The sequence below is a fragment of the Ipomoea nil genome, unplaced genomic scaffold (assembly GCF_001879475.1).
Source record: "Ipomoea nil cultivar Tokyo-kokei standard unplaced genomic scaffold, Asagao_1.1 scaffold1720, whole genome shotgun sequence".
Classification (NCBI taxonomy): Eukaryota; Viridiplantae; Streptophyta; class Magnoliopsida; order Solanales; family Convolvulaceae; genus Ipomoea; species Ipomoea nil.
In genome coordinates, this window is record NW_017618148.1 from 162,756 (window position 1) to 180,870 (window position 18,115).

Genomic DNA, 18,115 nt, shown 5'->3' on the forward strand with positions numbered 1-18,115 from the left:
TAATGTAAGAGTGATTAGGAAAGAGAAGATGGGAGGGGAGAGAAAAAAAGGAAAAAAAAAAAGAAAATTAAATTAAAAAAAAAAAATTGAGACTGTTAGGCGCGTGCACTGCACGCGCCCGCAGTGCGCTATGGTGACAGCCACGCGTGGCTGTCACCTGTGGTTCTTTATTTTTATTTTTGTGGTGGGTCCCACCATTTCTGAAATCTTTCTTCATTTGCAGGAGAATTATTTCTCAAATAATTCTCCCCCACATTAGCTATTATCTTGGGTGTGGTGAATTAATACTGCAATCTCCCCATATTATCTACTGATGTAGATGCTCTTAAGACGTGTACATAGATCAGAACTCATTTTTCCTTGGTAACATTCTTCTTGCATCTCATTTTTATGAAATCTTTCTTGAAATGTGTATATAGGAGCAGGGACGGAGCCAGAAATTAGGTTGAGGGGGGGCGAAGAAGTAGGGACAATTCAAAAAAAAATAAAAATTCAAAGGCGAAACATTAAAACAAAAGAGATAATTTAAAAAAATAAATAAATTACCTAAGAAATATAATTGTAAATATTGTTGGATATGGGCGAAAAATAAAACACATCGAAATTTTATAAAAATATTCATAACAAAATATTAAAAATAATTAATTTGATTTAAAAACACTATAAAAATATGTTGATGCTAAAGGATTCGAACTATGAAACATAATTAAATTGAACTAAAAACGCTATAAAAATATGTTGATGCTAAGATGATTTGAACTCTTAATTATAATCTTTACAATTGTTAAACATGTACTCAACCAACTAATCTAACTCATTCTTGTTGACATTTGATAGTTTTTTTATACTAATACTAAAACTTGTACTATATATACATATATACATACAAAGATTATATATGGAGTGGGGATGGGGGTAGGGTGAGGGGGGCAGCCGCCCCCTGTCCTCTTTGGCTCCGTCCCTGTATAGGAGCTATCTTGAGCACTCGTCACCCCTTATGGGTATTAAAAGACGTCATTAATTAAGAGATCAACTGGTCTATTTTAATTTTTGTAAATATTACGGAGTAATGAACTAAATTCCATATTATCACTAAAATACTGTATTTACAAGTCTTAAACAAATTGAGAATAAGATCTCGGGACACATAAAATAAAATAAAAAATTGCTGATTTGTACTTGTATTTTAATTTTTTCCACATAATCCACACCAATATTTCAGGGGCTTTTATTACTCCGTATTATACAAATGTGCTGGACCAGCAACTTATTGTATTAGTATATATTATATAATATGACAGATTAAATAATTTTTAAAACATTCTTAGCATGCCGTGTTTGACTGCTTTACATTTGTTTTCTATGTAAATAATAAACATAGTTTATTAGTTTTTTTTTTTTTTTTTTTTTTTTTTTTTTGCACATTATCCACACACCAATGACACCATTATTACAGGGGCTGCGCTTTTATTATATTATTATTATCCAATTCAAAAGTGCTGGACCAGCAACTTATTATATTATCTAATATGATATCTTTAAACACATTGGGTTACATCAAACCCTTAATACAACTTTGCAAGTATTATTATTATTATTATTATTATTATTATTGTTATTATTATTATTATTATTATGTTTCTTTGTTTCAATTAATTTTACAAATTAATACGATCTCATATTAAATAGATAGGCACTACTCTAAGCGAGTGTTAGCTCCAATAAAAAAATTTATGAAAGAGAATATAAAGATAGAGTGTAAGGAAATGTATAAAATACTGTATTACCAAGACTATGTAGTCTAATGGTATCTGGGTTGGACTTCCATTTGGAAGGTTGTGAGTTAGAGTCTCAGTGGAGGTATTATTGGTTATTTGTGTTTCAGTAGGTTAAGAAAGTATATGAACACTGTATTATTATTTCAGTTCACTAATTTTACACTTTTACATTACCGTAGAGGTCTCGAACAGGCGGGTTTGCACCAGACTGGTCTAGCTCATTATTGATCCGTTTATTTTTTTGAATTGGACCGGCTCGGTCCAAAAAATGAAAATTAAAGTCCGGCCCGGTTTAAAGTCCGAAAAATAAAAATAAAAATAGAAAAAATATTAAAAATTATATATCAATTCATTTAAATTATGTTTTTTTTTCTAACCCGTCTTATAAAGACTAGCCGACAAATGACCACAAGGAAGTGAACAAACCTAAGTTGACCATAATATAACAACTCATATTATGAATCCACTAAAGCGCGAACATATCACCTCCCACATAAAAGAGCAATATGATACCATTAGACTACAAGATCCTTGATTTCTATTCCCATTTTACATATCATATCATTCTTCAATTTACATTTTAAGAAATAATACTTTAGAGTGAATGTTGAAAAATAATTTTAGTAAAATAAAATTGTAGCGTGATCCCATGATGAGACACACATACGCTACCTGGTTATTAGCGTCAAATTAAAGACGTGTTTACTTTTGGGTAAGGATGTTTTCAATTTGGCAAAAGCGAGCCCCACTAATAGGCATTGATTATGGTCTATTCGATCTATTTCAGATCATATGCTATAGTAAAAAAATATTCATGATAACCACTGAATTAATTATTTATTATTTGGCATAATTGAGCCTCACTCATAGGCATTGATTATCGGTCTATTCTATTTCATATACTATAGTAAAAAATATTTATGATAAGCATTGAATTAATTATTTATTTTAGATAGATATATAATTAATAATTAATTAATTGATTAATGATTAGAATAAGCGAGGTAAGACCATTTTACGTGTAAATATGCATAATCTTTGGGAGGCATCCTAAACTTTAAAGTCAAGACTCGAATTTCACCTAACAAGTTTGGTTGTATAATCTTTATTGGGAAAATGACACTTTTTTCCCCTGTACGTATTACTTATTAATAGCACATTTTCCCCCTATGTTGTTTATGTAACCACTTTATCCCCTCAATTATTTTTGAAGTGGCTATTTTCCTCCCTCTCCGTTAAATAAGTGTTAGGGATGTTAAATATGAGAGTAAAAATGACATTTCACGAATAATAATAATAATAATAATAATAATAATAATAATAATAATAATAATAATAAGAAGAAGAAGAAGAAGAAGAAGAAGAAGAAGAAGAAGAAGAAGAAGAAGAAGAAGAAGAAGAAGAAGAAGAAGGCTAAAGTGTCATCCCGCACCATAAACTATAACTGATTCTTCATGCTGCACCCTGAACTTTCATAACATCCATTTCAATTCACAAACCAATTATTATTTTCCATTTAGAACATTTCACAGGTTACTTACAGGTTGCAAGTGATAATTTGATGACATGAATTTTTTCCTTTTTTTTTTTTCATCAACATAGTCAACTCTCTTCTCCCTAATGACCTAATCTTCTAGCATTTCATCTTCTTCTCCAACCGTCCGTCACTGCCGCTTCTAATTCGCCGATGCACTGGTACGCCAGAGGAGAACCAGAGTCGCCAAATTCACCGCCGATATCCAGAACTTGCTGTCAACGCCGGCGAGAGAAGATGTGTGTAGATGGTGGATGCTGCTGCTGTTCTCGGCGCGGTGCTGCCGTCGACGAGAGTGGGAGGGAGACAGAGGAAGAGAGAGAAAGAGATGTCCAAGGTCATTGGTTACTACCGCTGCTGCTTCACCGCTGCACTGGTACGCCGAAGGAGCTGCGCGGCGCTGACGGCGATGAGCTTGCAGAGATTCATCATTGGGTTGACTGGCATCGGTCCGGATACGGCACCGCCACCACATGGGCCTAGCTTTTTCGCTTTGAGAAGGCGAAAAAGCAATTAAAAAAAAAAACTAAAATCGTATCATTTGCTTCTATTATTTGATATTTTAAATATAGAAGGATGACATGACAATTTTAGATACAGAAGTTCCACAAATGAAGAAAAAAAGAATACACAATGATTTTCAGTTCTAATTCATTGTCAAGAAAACGCAGATAAACAGTCACCATTAAAAATTTAACTCTTAATACTGGACTCTACATCAAGAAGTAAGAAAATATGCAAGGATTGGATGACTTAAAAACAGTCACCATTCTGCAGTGAATTAATACCTTTTGGTCCTCTTCAAATCAAAAGTTCACTAAGGACTAGATGACTAAAAAACTGTAAGGAATAGATATTAAGGACTGGTCGACGACGCAGGCAACTACCACATGCGGCAGGTGACGAGAATGGACCGGAGTTCCTGGAAAATCTCGAGAAGGCGTTGAAAGAAGGACTATGTACGTTGCCGCTGGAAAATCTGGCGATGGTCGGTTATGGCGTACCACTTTCAGGCGATGGTTGGTAATGGAGTACGATTATGGCGTCGCCGCTGGACTGGTGAGCACGGCCTTGTCGGTTGTGGCGTACAACTATTCACCGGAGAAGATATCGGTTTGAGTGCGTGTCGAATATGAGAGGAGAAGAAAGAAAGAAGCTCCACATCAGCTAGAAGGAATGAGACTCTTGCGGGAAGAAAAAAGAAATTCGAAGGTGACATGTCAAGAAGCTAAGTCAACATTAAAATTAATGACGTCAACAAGAAAGAAGTTCCACATCAGCTAATAACCGGTGCCATGTCATCTTGTTACCTGAGAAACCTGTGAAAAGTTCTAGATGAAAAAAAATAATTAGTTTGTGGATTGAAATGGATGTTATTAAAGATCAGGGTGCGGCATGAAGAATCGGTTATAGTTCATGATGCGGGATGACACTTTAGCCTAATAATAATAATAATAATAATAATAATAATAATAATAATAATAATAATAATAATAATAATAATAAGAAGAAGAAGAAGAAGAAGAAGAAGAAGAAGAAGTGAAATATCATTTTTACCCTAATATTTAACAACCCTAACACTTACTTAACGGAGAGGGGGGGAAATAGCCACTTCAAAAACAATTGAGGGGGATAAAGTGGTTACATAAACAACACAGGGGGGAAAATGTGCTATTAGTAAACAACACAGGGGAAAAAAGTGTCATTTTCCCATCTTTATTTATTTCATTTTTTTTTTGGAAGATTAAAAGTATTTATATGTATTAATGTTAATTGTCATTAATACAAAAATATTTTATGTCATTAATTTTAATTAATACAAAATAATAATTGTAGTATTATAATAACCATACATTTTGGTATGTGCATGAACGTAACTTTTCATTTCCGCTCAAACGAAAGCAGACGTATGAGCTACAAACAGGCTAGCCACGCCTAATTAAATGCCAAAACTTGTTGAGAGGAAAATTATTGTCTGATTGAAAACTGGAACTGCAAGAAAAATGAATTTTAAAACATTTTTATAATAAATAGACACCCGAAAAATAAATAATTGATAATTCTGAACAGGGAATATAATTGATTGAATTACTAAGAATCATTTGTTTTGTTAAAAAAAATAAAAATCGAATTGAGTTCAAGTATATACAATTTTTATATGTCATTACAAGATCTAAAAAATAAAAATAAAAATAAAAATCAGTGACATGTTCAGATGTTCTAGTTTTGATTTTTTTTTTTTTTTTTTGCACCTAAATTTTTATAGATATAATAATAATAATAATAATAAATAATAATAATAATAATAATAATAATTTATAGACAACATGGCAGATGGGTCTTGTGCATTATTAATTGCATGAATACCAATCAAACACAGTATACAAAGTTAGAAAATTAATATAATTGATTAATGAGCATGTTTGGCCCAATGCAAGAATTAGAATAGAGGAATCACGTTTTAAAAAAAATAGATTGTGATCTTATACGGCAATTTATATCATGGACCAGGGTCCACATAATATTATGAACTTAGATCAAAATGATGAGGTACAAAATTTCATAACAAAAAATAAAATATCACAACACAAGACACATATGCATGTTATATATTTACTTATTTTTTTTACTTATTTTTTAAATCTGATTTAGGTACATAATTTGTGTTCATACGCAGGGAATTTTACAACACAAGACACAATTACTAATTTATTTCAGGTGCAGAATTCATATATACTCTTAACGTACAAAATTTCATAATATAAGACACAAAAATCCACAACATAAAGACACATACACGTATATCAAGGTTTACACTGCGCTGTAAACCCTAGTTCATAGTATAAGGATTGATATTATCCGGTTCATATAATTTGATCATCCCAAGTGGAATGTAACACTTTAGACGCCCAACTTGGAATTAAAGCTAATTTAATTAAAAACTCTAAAGCTTCTTTATTGCCAATGTGACCCCAAATTTTGAAAAAACAATACCAACCTGGCATGCATGTGCATGGCCAATATGGTCGAACAAGTTGCTATTAATTAAATCCAAAAAAAAAAAAAAAAAACATCTTTATTTAAAATAATTAAACAAACGTTAATCGAGACACCGATAAATTCTAGTTCAGTGCTTGAAAAGCACAAATTATATTATAATTCAGTCACGCCTGGACACTAACTTTATATATATACTAGTTTTTTACGCGCATTGCGCGATTGGGATAATGCCCAATGTTTTTTTTTTTCATAAGTACTTTAAAGTATATTAAGGCAGGATTATATTGAAATTGTTCATGCATAAATAATTGAAGGTTGAATTTGCGTATTTAAATAGGTAATTCTTCTCCCAAAGGTTGAGTCCCCAACCCCAAGGGCTCCCCACACTCCGACCCGACAGAGCATTGTGGAAAGTTGTAAATCACGGTGACTCAATGGTTCAGCAGACAGGGCCAAATGCTGATACGCACAAGGAATCTGCCCACTTTGGACATAATTCCCGCACTGCCGCTGCCGAGGTTTAAACCTTGGTCTCTTCTCCCAAATACTACCCACTAAACCATTGAGCTAAGCCCGTGCGGGTTAAATAGGTAATTCTAAGTTTACAAATGCAAGATAATATAGTCAAGATTGATTATAATTGTCAATAAAATAATTGTATAGGTATGGTTGAAACCAAATATGGGACATAAGGAAGAACAAATAAAAATTAGGGCATAAAATATTAAATATATACTAATATTGTTTGAGGAGATTCCGACATTAGGATTTGTGGTTAAGTTCTATTAAGACTTTAATATTAGAATTAGATTAATGGTGTAGTTATAATTCTATATTAGACTTTAATATTAGAATTAGACTAACGGTGAATTAACGGAAAAGTTAAATGGATAATCATATAATTAAGGATAAATTAGAAAATCTTAAAAGAAAAAAATTAAACCCTGAACAATATGAACCATTCATTTTATTTAATAATTTGGCGGTCATTTTTTCTACCCAATGTTAATAATTAAATAAATTCGCTGGTCAAATCCGTTAGTATAATCCGCTAACGCTAACCGCCAACTGCTGATTGTCAAACCAGGACATTGCGAGGTAGTTCTCACTTCAATTTGTTGTGTGATTTGAATACTCTCTTTGTCACAAAATCTCTCAAGTAGTTAATATGGTTGGCTTTATTAATTATATTTTTTTAATTTTTTCATGGTATTAATAAAATACTTTGGTAAATAAATATATAGCATTATTTTGTATTATAACTTTGATATTTAATTAGAAAAATAGTGCACAAAAAAGATAATAGATAATGTAGTGAATATAATCAATTGATGAAATTGAATGTAAAAATTTTTACATTTGAGAAAAATAAAGACAATATAACTAATGAAAATATTTCTTTTAATTAATTTATTGATAATTAATAATTTTTTTTCACTGAATAAAGACATTGTAAGGATAATGTAGCGAATATAATCAATTAATAAATTTGAATATAAAGAATTTTTATATTGAAGAAAAATAAAGACAATATAACTACTAAAATTATTTCTCTTATTTAATTTATTGATAATGAATAATTTTTTGTTTTGAATAAAGACATTGTGGACACATAATTCTAAATTAAAGAAATGCATATGTATTATTTTTTGTTGTAACTACTAAATTATTATTTATATAATTTAATAAGAGTAAAATAGAGTACTAATTATGCCAACTTTGATTAGGATGAGGTTCGAACCTAAGACCTTTTTTTTTTTATTGAAATCAATGAGTAAGTTAACGGTGAACTAACGGCAATTCTTAAAATTTTAACGGAATTAGTAACGGTGTGTGGGTATTTTAGGAAATTTTAGTGTAAAATTTAAATCTGATCAATCTTTTAATCAATCTGAGCCATTCATTTGATTAAAATCTGTGACCGCCATTTTTTCTACCCATTATAGGCCTAACTCTCTTGGGCTCTTATTAGTATAGTAGATAGTAGATATATATATATATGTGAAATGTTATTCGTTTTCATTTTATATACACTGCAGTTTCATTTCACCACAACTACAGTATCATTTTGATATAACTGCAGTTTCATTTGATAATATAAAAATAATACGTGAGGCAGTGTCGGTTTAAATACACTGTAGTGTCAGTTGGTAATTAACATACAAAAAAATGCGCGCTCTGTTAACATTAACAACGCGCTATTTCTTTACTTAAAGAAACGTCACCGTTTTGACCGCGGTGCATGTGCACCGCAGTCCAAGATATAACGACCCAAAGCTTACGTGGACTTTGAAAAAAATTCCAACTGGGTTGCAATCCATGGAAATTTCAAAGGTGCACAATTGCACATCAATCATTATTCTATGGACCATGGTTCACACATTTGTGTGAACCATAAAATAAAATTATATTTTTAATATACTAAAAAGTACATTATTTGTATACATAAAATACATTATTTAAAAGTACCTGATTTTTGATATATTATCAAACAATATACATTTAGTATATAAGTAATGTATTTTTAATATATTAATAATGTATATTACTTTCACGATCCACATAGCTATGTGCACCATATTCCACACAATAATTTGCCAATTGCACATACCCTAAAGCCATCGGGTCACATCAACCCGTGGAAATTTCAAATGTGCACATATCCTGATACCTTAAGCCATCGGGTCACATCAAATTCTATATCTCATTTTGTTTAAAAAGTAAACATAACAAAAACAGTGCAAATTATATTGTCGGATTTATTTATAAGTATTACTCCGTACTATATTTATGATACATTTCAATGTTTAATATTACATTTTAATTTAAAAATATTATATTTTTATCAAAATTGAAGTATTACATTTTCTCTGGTGGACCATATATGTTCAAATTATGTATATATAGTACCTACAATTAACATATAATATATACTATATGTTAATAGATTATGTACTTGTTGCACTTAACAAATTATGTACTTTCAGTTTATTTATAGATACATAATATTATTGTGTTTTATTACAAATTATTTACAAGAAAATAATATGCTAATAACTACATGTATATAATTTGGACTAGAAATCACAATACACATGGTGAACTCTGGTTCACAATACAATTTGCAAACAAAATGCAGTACAAACTTTTTCATAAATTAAATATTAAGAAATTGCACATCAAATATTATAAACCAAAAATTTAAAGGAACATATTCTAAAAGTGTTAATTGAAATTATATTACACAATCTATAAAAACACAAAAGTATTTGTTATTACACAATTCTGTATTTATGGCATGGTAGGACAAGTTGAGCATTCGTGACTGAATGATATGTTATGTACAACACATGATAAAGAAATAAAATTATGATTTCGCTACTAATTATAATTTTTAATATATATAATAATAATAATAATAATAATAATAATAATAATAATAATAATAATAATAATAATAATAATAATCATTTAACTTTGATTCTATACTATTTCTAAAGTAAATATCCACACGTACTGTGCACTACTTTTCATTTTATCACATGTTTGTAAACCATGTGAGCCAGTTTATATTAATTAAATCGATCTTTTGAAAGAATGAAAGGTGATAGTGTGCTGATTTGATTCTAAATTTAAGTAATTTTTTCTCTGTTATATTACTTTAATTTATCATTACTAAATTATAAAGGTTTTGCCGGTATGATTTGATTCTAAATTAAAATAATATATCTTTTTAGTTTAATATCAGCAAATTATTACTCCCTAGAAATTTTTATGGAGTTGTCTTTCCCTTTGTCCTATCTTTTTTTTTTTTTTGTGTAACCAGCTGAGGATTTAAGGTTGTTCCTTTTCTCTTTCAAGTTATCACAATCCTGAGGGCTCTTCACACCCTGGTCCGACAGCATATTTAGAAGAATGCAAATTATGGTAACTGAATTAAATATGAAGTAGGTTGCTACCACACTGCAGCTGGTGAGACTCGATCTCTGATTATTCTTCCAAACTTTCACATCTATTACCAATTGAACTACCTATGCGGGCCATGAAACATGGATGAGTCACTTTCAGTCAATCACACTCTTCAGCCCCTTTATCCTATCTGCCCATCTATATATATCCACGTTGTTTCTGGTAATCTACACACCAACCCTAGCTATCTGAAAGAAAATGGCCCGCACCCAAGAGTTCTTAACTCTTTTGGCTTCACTGGTGCTAATTTCCGGCGACATGGTCGCCGGAGTTGCAGCCGGCGAAGCAAACAGCCTCGATGTCTCCTCCTCCATTATCAAGTCCTCCTGCGGCAGCACTCGCTACCCAGATTTATGCTATTCTTCGCTGGCCAGCACCCCAGAAGTGAGCAAGAAAGTGAGAAGCCAGAAGGATGTGATAGAGCTGTCGTTGAAGAACACCATTAAAATTGCTGAAACAAACAGGGCCAACGTCCAAAAGCTCGTGGTCTCGACAACCAACTACACGAAACGTGAAAAGATAGCGTTTGGTGATTGTTTAGAGACCATAGATCAAGCCCTCTTCCAGCTAAACACAGCTCTTCAAGATCTTCGTGTTTATCCTAGCAAGAAATCCATTGTCGCCCATGCAGGTAGACCTTATATTTCACTTTTCCCATACCCTCTTTGCTGGTTATTATAACTTTTTAGTGTACGGTAACTGGTAAGCGTTTGATCCTAACTAACTAAGAATTTTCTGTACCTGCAGATGACCTTAAAACCTTAATGAGTGCGGCGATGACGAATCAAGAAACTTGCCTCGACGGATTCTCCCACTGTAAAGCCGACCACAATGCCCGTAAACCTATCTTCAACGGACAAGTTCACGTCGAAAAACTGTGTAGCAATTGTCTGTCGTTGATCAGGAACATGACTGATACCGATGCACAAAATGAGATTAAGGTATACATACGCAATATAATAATATATACGCCCTATTTGGTAACATCGTTAGCTTAATTATCAGCTATCAGCTATCAACTAGTCAAAGTCACTAACTCAATTAGTTAATAGTTATTTACCAAATAATACTTTTTGGTGAATGACTGTTAACTAATAGATGTTAGCTGATTGAGTTAATTAAAGGATATAACTAGTTGATAACATTAGCTGATTGTAGAAATGTGTTTGGTAAATTAGCTGATAGCTGTTTGGTATAATTTTCTTTCTCAAAAAGCTAATTGAAAAAATTGTTTTGGACAGCTTTTTGAATTTTAGCATTTTGAAATGACAAAAAGTTAATTAACCAAATATTTATATTGATTTTTAACAAAATCAAAAAGTTAATAATGGCTAAATAAGTCAAAATTGATCTAGTTGGATTAGTTATATATATGTTTTGCATTTTAAATGGTTTAATTAATACGGTGTGTATTATATTCTACCTGCAGGCGAGTGGAAATAGGAAGTTGAAGGAAGTGGAGGGCGGCTGCGAGTGGCCGGAGTGGTTGTCGGCCGGAGACAGGAGGCTGTTGCAATCAACGGCGGCGACCCCGAATGTGGTGGTGGCGGCGGACGGCAGCGGGAACTACCGGACGGTGTCGGAGGCGGTGAAGAACGCACCTTCAAAGAGTAGCAAGAGATATGTAATTAGGATTAAGGCAGGAACTTACAAAGAAAATGTAGACGTTCCCAAGTCCAAGACCAACATAATGTTCATTGGTGATGGGAGGGGCAAAACGGTCATTACAGGAAACAGAAACGTCATAGATGGTAGCACAACTTTCAATTCTGCCACTGTTGGTGAGCTCTTTCAATTCTTCTTTGCTTCATTCATCTCATTTTACCATTTAAGATTTTTTTTTAAGAAAAAAAAAAACAAAAAACCTAATAAAATGAGACACTAAATAGTACATAAGTAGTTTGGCTTACAATATTATATACATAAATACTATTTAAGAACAAATTACAAAATATCTAATCTTATAGCATAACCAAAAGTAGATGTAACTTATCATTTTCACCTTTTCCTTATAGTTGTCCGATTCTTAGTCCACTCGTAACCACTATTCAAGGATGTACACAGGATACTGACCTGACCGACAGCTCAAACCAAAAGGACTAGGATTTAAACTTCTAACTTTCTGATTATAAATTTATATTCTTAGTCATCTTGGCGGGGTTACCCCACCAAATTGCCTTATTGTTCTTAGTTATTATCATGGGGAAATTATTATTATTACTTTAATAATCAAATTACACTATATAGGGGTAAAAGTTTGAAAACAATGATCAGGATCGATATGTCTGCCCGAAAAATGTAACAATAATTTTGTTGTTGCAGCGGTAGTGGGAGAACGATTCTTGGCTCGGGACATAACCTTCCAGAACACGGCGGGAGCATCCAAGGAACAAGCGGTGGCCCTTCGTGTCGGCTCAGATCTCTCCGCATTCTACAATTGCGAAATGAAAGCATACCAAGACACCCTCTACGTCCACTCCAACCGCCAATTCTACGTCAAATGCCTAATCTCCGGCACCGTGGACTTCATCTTCGGCAACGCCGCCGCGGTCTTCCAAGACTGCGACATCCAGCCCCGCCGCCCCAACTCCGGCCAAAAGAACATGCTCACCGCCCAAGGCCGAACCGACCCCAACCAGAACACGGGGATAGTGCTCCAGAAGTGCCGCATCGCCGCCGCCTCTGACCTGAAGCCGGTACAGAAGAACTTCCCGACGTATCTTGGGCGGCCGTGGAAGGAGTACTCGAGGACCGTGGTGATGCAGTCGTCGATAAGCGACGTCGTTCATATTGCCGGGTGGCACGAGTGGAGTGGGAGCTTTGCGGTGAACACTTTGTTCTACGGAGAGCATTCCAACACCGGCGCCGGCGCTGCCACCTCGCAGAGGGTGAAGTGGAAAGGCTTTAAAGTGATTGCTAGTGCTACCGAGGCTCAAAGCTATACTGCTGGCCGGTTCATCTCTGGTTCCAATTGGTTGGGATCCACTGGTTTTCCCTTTTCACTTGGTTTGTAATCACTTTTTCTTTCACTACTTCTCAAAATAATTGAATAATGAATTCTACACATTCTTCATTTTAATGGAGTTTGGGGACACACCATCAAGTCCCACACTATTTTAACAACATTTGAGAGTAATAACAATATGAACTCCCACATTCTATTTCATTTTCTACTCCCTGCTTACATGTCACTCTTTGATTCATTCAAAAAGTAAATGTATTACTTTCTTTTAATCTTCCTCCAATAAAATCAAGACACGTGACGCGAGTAAACTTAGGGTGTATATATCATTTTCCTATATATTATGTGTGTATACAATTATGTTATGTAACTTCAATTTATGTACGAATACATAAATTTTTAACAAATATAGAATATACATGTCAACTGTAGACTCATAATGTTTGGATTAAGGTTCACAAATACAATATGTACCATGATCCATGGCATAACAATTGAAGCAATTAACACATTTTAGGTAGCAATTATACAGTGGACCATGGTTCGCACAGCTCTGTGTGGAGCATCATCGTCAAATGAAAATGTAGTAGAATTAAAATGATAATTTAATACTACTATAATGAAATGGTGTGTGTGAAATTGTAATAATTCAGAGCTAGTGTTGTCATAATGAAATTATTGTGTGGAAACTAGAATTAAAATTCAGAGCTTATACAATAACATATATTATGAAATGAACTTAAAGTGTAATTCAAATAATACTTTAAACATTACTATAAGTAAACTAGCATGTAAATGCTACACTAAAAGCGTAACAGTTCTCTCTCTCTCTACGCTAGGGTTTTCATCTTCAGGCGTCGCCGCTCGTTCCTCCTCACGGTCGCCGCCTCCGCAAAACGAGCACGAATAGGAATTCGAAACAGATAGGAAATAGAACTCTGTGCCGTGTTTATGAAAACACTACCTTAAAAGCGTAAATTCCCCAGTGACAGTTCCGGCACGCTTCCGACAGGCTACACAGATGTAGTGTTAGAACTTTAAGTAACATCTGAATTTTAGTAATTATATTTTTCAACTGATTTTTAGTAAAGTCTTAAACCAATTAAACCGGTTGAAACCGGAAAAATAACAAAAGAAAAATACGAAGAGACAAAAATGCCCTTATTAAAAATAAGAAAAGTTATGAGAATGACTAAAAGTGTCTAAAAAATAATAGTCTGAGACACTAAATGACGAAAATGATAGTCTAATGTGACCTCTGGTGGAATTAACTCTTAATAAAATAAATAAATTTTTTATAAGTTAATGTGATAGCGAGTCATTTTTAAAAGAAGAAAGAGAATTGCATAGATATAGGCCCATGGCAAAATAGTTAGTCTATAGGCTAATTTTGACTTATTTGACCACTATTATTTGTTTGACTTGGTTTAAAAATCAATATAAGTATTTAGTTAATTAACTTTTTGTATTCCACCAGGACTATGTGGTCTAATGGTACCCGGGTTGGACTTCCATTTGGAAGAACCCGGACTTTCATTTGGAAGATTATGAGTTTGAGCCTCAAGTATATGAACAGATACTACAATGTAATAGGGCCAGTAGCTTTCAAAAAACTTTTTGTATTCCAAAATGCTAAAATTCAAAAAATGACTCGAAACAATTTTTTTCAATTAGTTTTTTGAATAAAGAAATATACCAAATAACTATCAGTTAACTTACTAAACACCTTTCTACAATCCGCTAATATTATCAACTACTTATATTCTCTAATTAACATAATCAGCTAACAGTCATTTACCGCCATAAAGTGAATAGTGATATTTTGAAAGTGAGAGAAAATTGTATAGCTAGAGATAAATAAGATCTTTAACCCCACTATTGAGCTAAACATCAATTTTACTAAAGTTAAAAGACCAGGCGAATCATCGCTAACCACTGCGCCACCACCCCACAATTTACAGTGAAACGGTCAAACAGTAGAAGACGAGATAAATAAGATCTTTAACCCCACTATTGAGCTCCATAGCCCAGAGATGGAGAAAGAACCGAGGCAACAGAGTAGGGTTTTTTCTTGAAAGGGTGGTTTCCCCTCTCTGTTGTGCCGATGATTTTTCCACTTCCATTCCTGAATTGGAACAAGAAAACAGCCTTTTCAGAGACCAAAGAAACCTGTATAGTACTTCGTAGTATTTTCCTTGATCTCTTTCTGGTCTGTAGTTTCTACGTACGTTTATATGCCAGAGCTATGGTTTATGCTTTAATTAATTTGCGTATTTCTTGAGGCTGTGATGATGTCTTCACTCTTCACCTTCTTTCCCGACTCTCTGGGCTTCCGGGCATTGAGACGTCCGAGCCGTATCTTGGCGGGGCGACCCGGAAACTCCGGTTCTTTGCAGCCATGGCGGCGCTGGCTTCTCTCTTGCCCCAAGAATACATACAGATCTGAGCCTCAAATACGCCCTAAGGGCTTCGAACCAGCGACCTATATTTCTGGTGTTATATTGGGATTGTATTCAATCAAGACTTTTACAGAGAGAGAGAGATGCGATTTTCTTGAAAGGGATTTCGCCATTAACAGCCCTTTCATTTTGTTTCCGGGATCTTGAAATGGAACTATGGAATAATATGTTTAAAGAGGCTATGATGATATCTTCCTTAATTGGGCATTGAGACGACCGGCCCGTATCTTGGCATGGCAATACCCGGTTCTTTGCAGCCATGGCGGTCTGGGCTTCTCTTTTGCCCACTCTCCTCTTAAAACTAGATCTGAGCCTCAGAGTTGCGAAGGTGTCAAACCCTTTAACTTGTTTTGAGAAGAGAATTTAGGAAGATGTATAAAAATTTTATCTTTCCTTTCTGGGTTTGTTTAAATTTTAGCTACATTACAGGCTTTTATGACAAAATTAAGAGTTTCTTAAGGTGTTGCCTTTTCTTTTATGTAAATCTTGCAAAATATGGTCTGAAAGAAATTTATTCTTGCATTCAATCAACAAGTTCTCAGTACAGAAGTAGAAAACCCACATCAATGAGGTAAGAAGCTTTTTGAATCAACCACTAAGGTAACTCAATGCTATTGATGCCAAACATAATCAGGTCCTAGTTTGAGCTGATGATATTTATTGTTCAACATGTAGTAGGTTGTATATGTTGGTTCGTATTCAATCGTTATAATCATCTATTGAACCCAAAAAATGTATATACATGTAATGATACCTTCTGTGATTGACAAGTATATTTATGAATGATCTTGAATGCGTCCATATGATTTGAACTTGTGATTTGCTTTGCATATTTCAAGAGGCAACCTTGAAGGGGTGGTGACACAGAAAGGACTTGGTTCTTTGCAGCTATGGTGGTGCTGACTTCTCTCTCTTGCCCCGCAAACACAGATCTGAGTGTCAAAGATTCTTAGGGGATTTGGACTGGTGTTTTTTTTTTTTTTTTTTTTTTTTTTTCTCGAAAATCACCTTTCTGGTTTTCTTTAATTTTCTTGATGGGTAATGATACTTTGTGCTCGATACTTGAATGGAATTGGAAGTATGCAAATTAAAATTCATGATAATGTTAGGATTCTTACTAATGTTTGGCATATTGTTTATTTGAAATGGAACTTGGCATCCTTAGGCACCCTAAAATCTGTGGGGTTTAAGTACAAATTTGTGAACATTGTGTTTTTGAGAGACAGAGACTTTAGTTTCTCTATTGCTACACACTACACTATATATTTAGAGATACACATGGGTGGTCAAGTTGGTAAACTTTATCTGTCCCCTAAAAAAAAGTTTGTTGAGGAAGTGCTTGATGGGTTTAATGTCTATAGCAAGCAATGGTAAGAAAGACAAATAACACCTAACTAGATTGAAACGCATTATTTTGGAAGGAAGGGAGGGGTAGACCTAGCTAGACTAACACCTAACTCTCATGTTGGGCCATCTATCAAAACTCTATCCAATGATCTCAACCGGGGGATTCATAAACTCGATCCAATCGCAATTTCTTCGCAAAGTAATCTTGGCGAGGTGATCAGTCACATTGTTCTTGGTCCAATAATTTATGGTAAATACAGAGTATTTATTATAGTATTAACCGACTAAACGAGGGCCTAATAAGCATGAGGTGAGGGGTTCGATCTCCACCCACGTGAACAGAGCAAATCATTTGACCAGTTCCTTACCGGTTTACTGAGGATACCCTGGGTAAAAAAAAAAAACTGAACAAACTGGGGCCCAATAAGCTCCAAAGAATTGGTCTTTGCTTCGTATCCCAAAATTATAGTAACATTCAAATAGAAACCCGGCCCATAAGTAAAACTAGGGCACAATTAGACACTACAGCAAGAGAAGAAATCTTTCAAGAATCTCTCATTAGTTTAAGTCTGAGGCTGGATACACGCGGAGAGGTAGAGGGATTTCCATGGGTGGTTGCCTCCTCTATGCCGTGTTTCTCAGCCAATGATCATCCAAAGCTTCCACTATCAAACAACCCATCATTTTCGTTAATTACACACTACACCTCATTGTTTCCCAGTTCCTTTGGCTATGAAGATTAAAAATTTCAAGATTTTGATGTGAACCCATGATCTTGGCAAGGCATCTCAGTGATTCTGCGGGAATGTTTCTTCTTGAAATCCCATTCGTAAGGATACTGATTTTAGCAGCCATCAAGGGATTCACATCTTAGTCCTTGAAAGGATGGAAGCTCTGAGCCTATAAATTTTTGGTTTGAAAGATTTCGTGTTGGGGTTTCTTTTGTAATGCAGGCAGTATAGCTGCAAACTCTGTAGCTTCGGTTCTTGTCTGTTATGCCTAATTTCAAGAATAATGCATTTTGATAAATATCTAAGCATCAATAAATCTTACCCATGATTGGGGA

General features: G+C 33.9%; 1 protein-coding gene and 1 long non-coding RNA gene across 2 annotated transcripts; both read left to right on the top strand.

The window, feature by feature from the left end:
- Positions 1-10,432: 10,432 nt before the first annotated feature.
- LOC109191768 (pectinesterase-like) lies at positions 10,433-13,384 on the top strand. The gene is made up of 4 exons (XM_019342421.1): positions 10,433-10,912; positions 11,029-11,222; positions 11,711-12,062; positions 12,604-13,384. Exons 1-4 carry the CDS (start codon positions 10,480-10,482, stop codon positions 13,293-13,295), a joined length of 1,671 nt encoding a protein of 556 aa, XP_019197966.1. The 5' UTR covers positions 10,433-10,479; the 3' UTR covers positions 13,296-13,384.
- A 1,974-nt stretch (positions 13,385-15,358) lies between these two features.
- On the top strand, positions 15,359-16,698 carry LOC109191777. The gene is made up of 2 exons (XR_002055975.1): positions 15,359-15,467; positions 16,542-16,698. It is a non-coding gene; the product is annotated as an uncharacterized LOC109191777 (long non-coding RNA).
- The last annotated feature ends 1,417 nt before the right edge of the window (positions 16,699-18,115 follow it).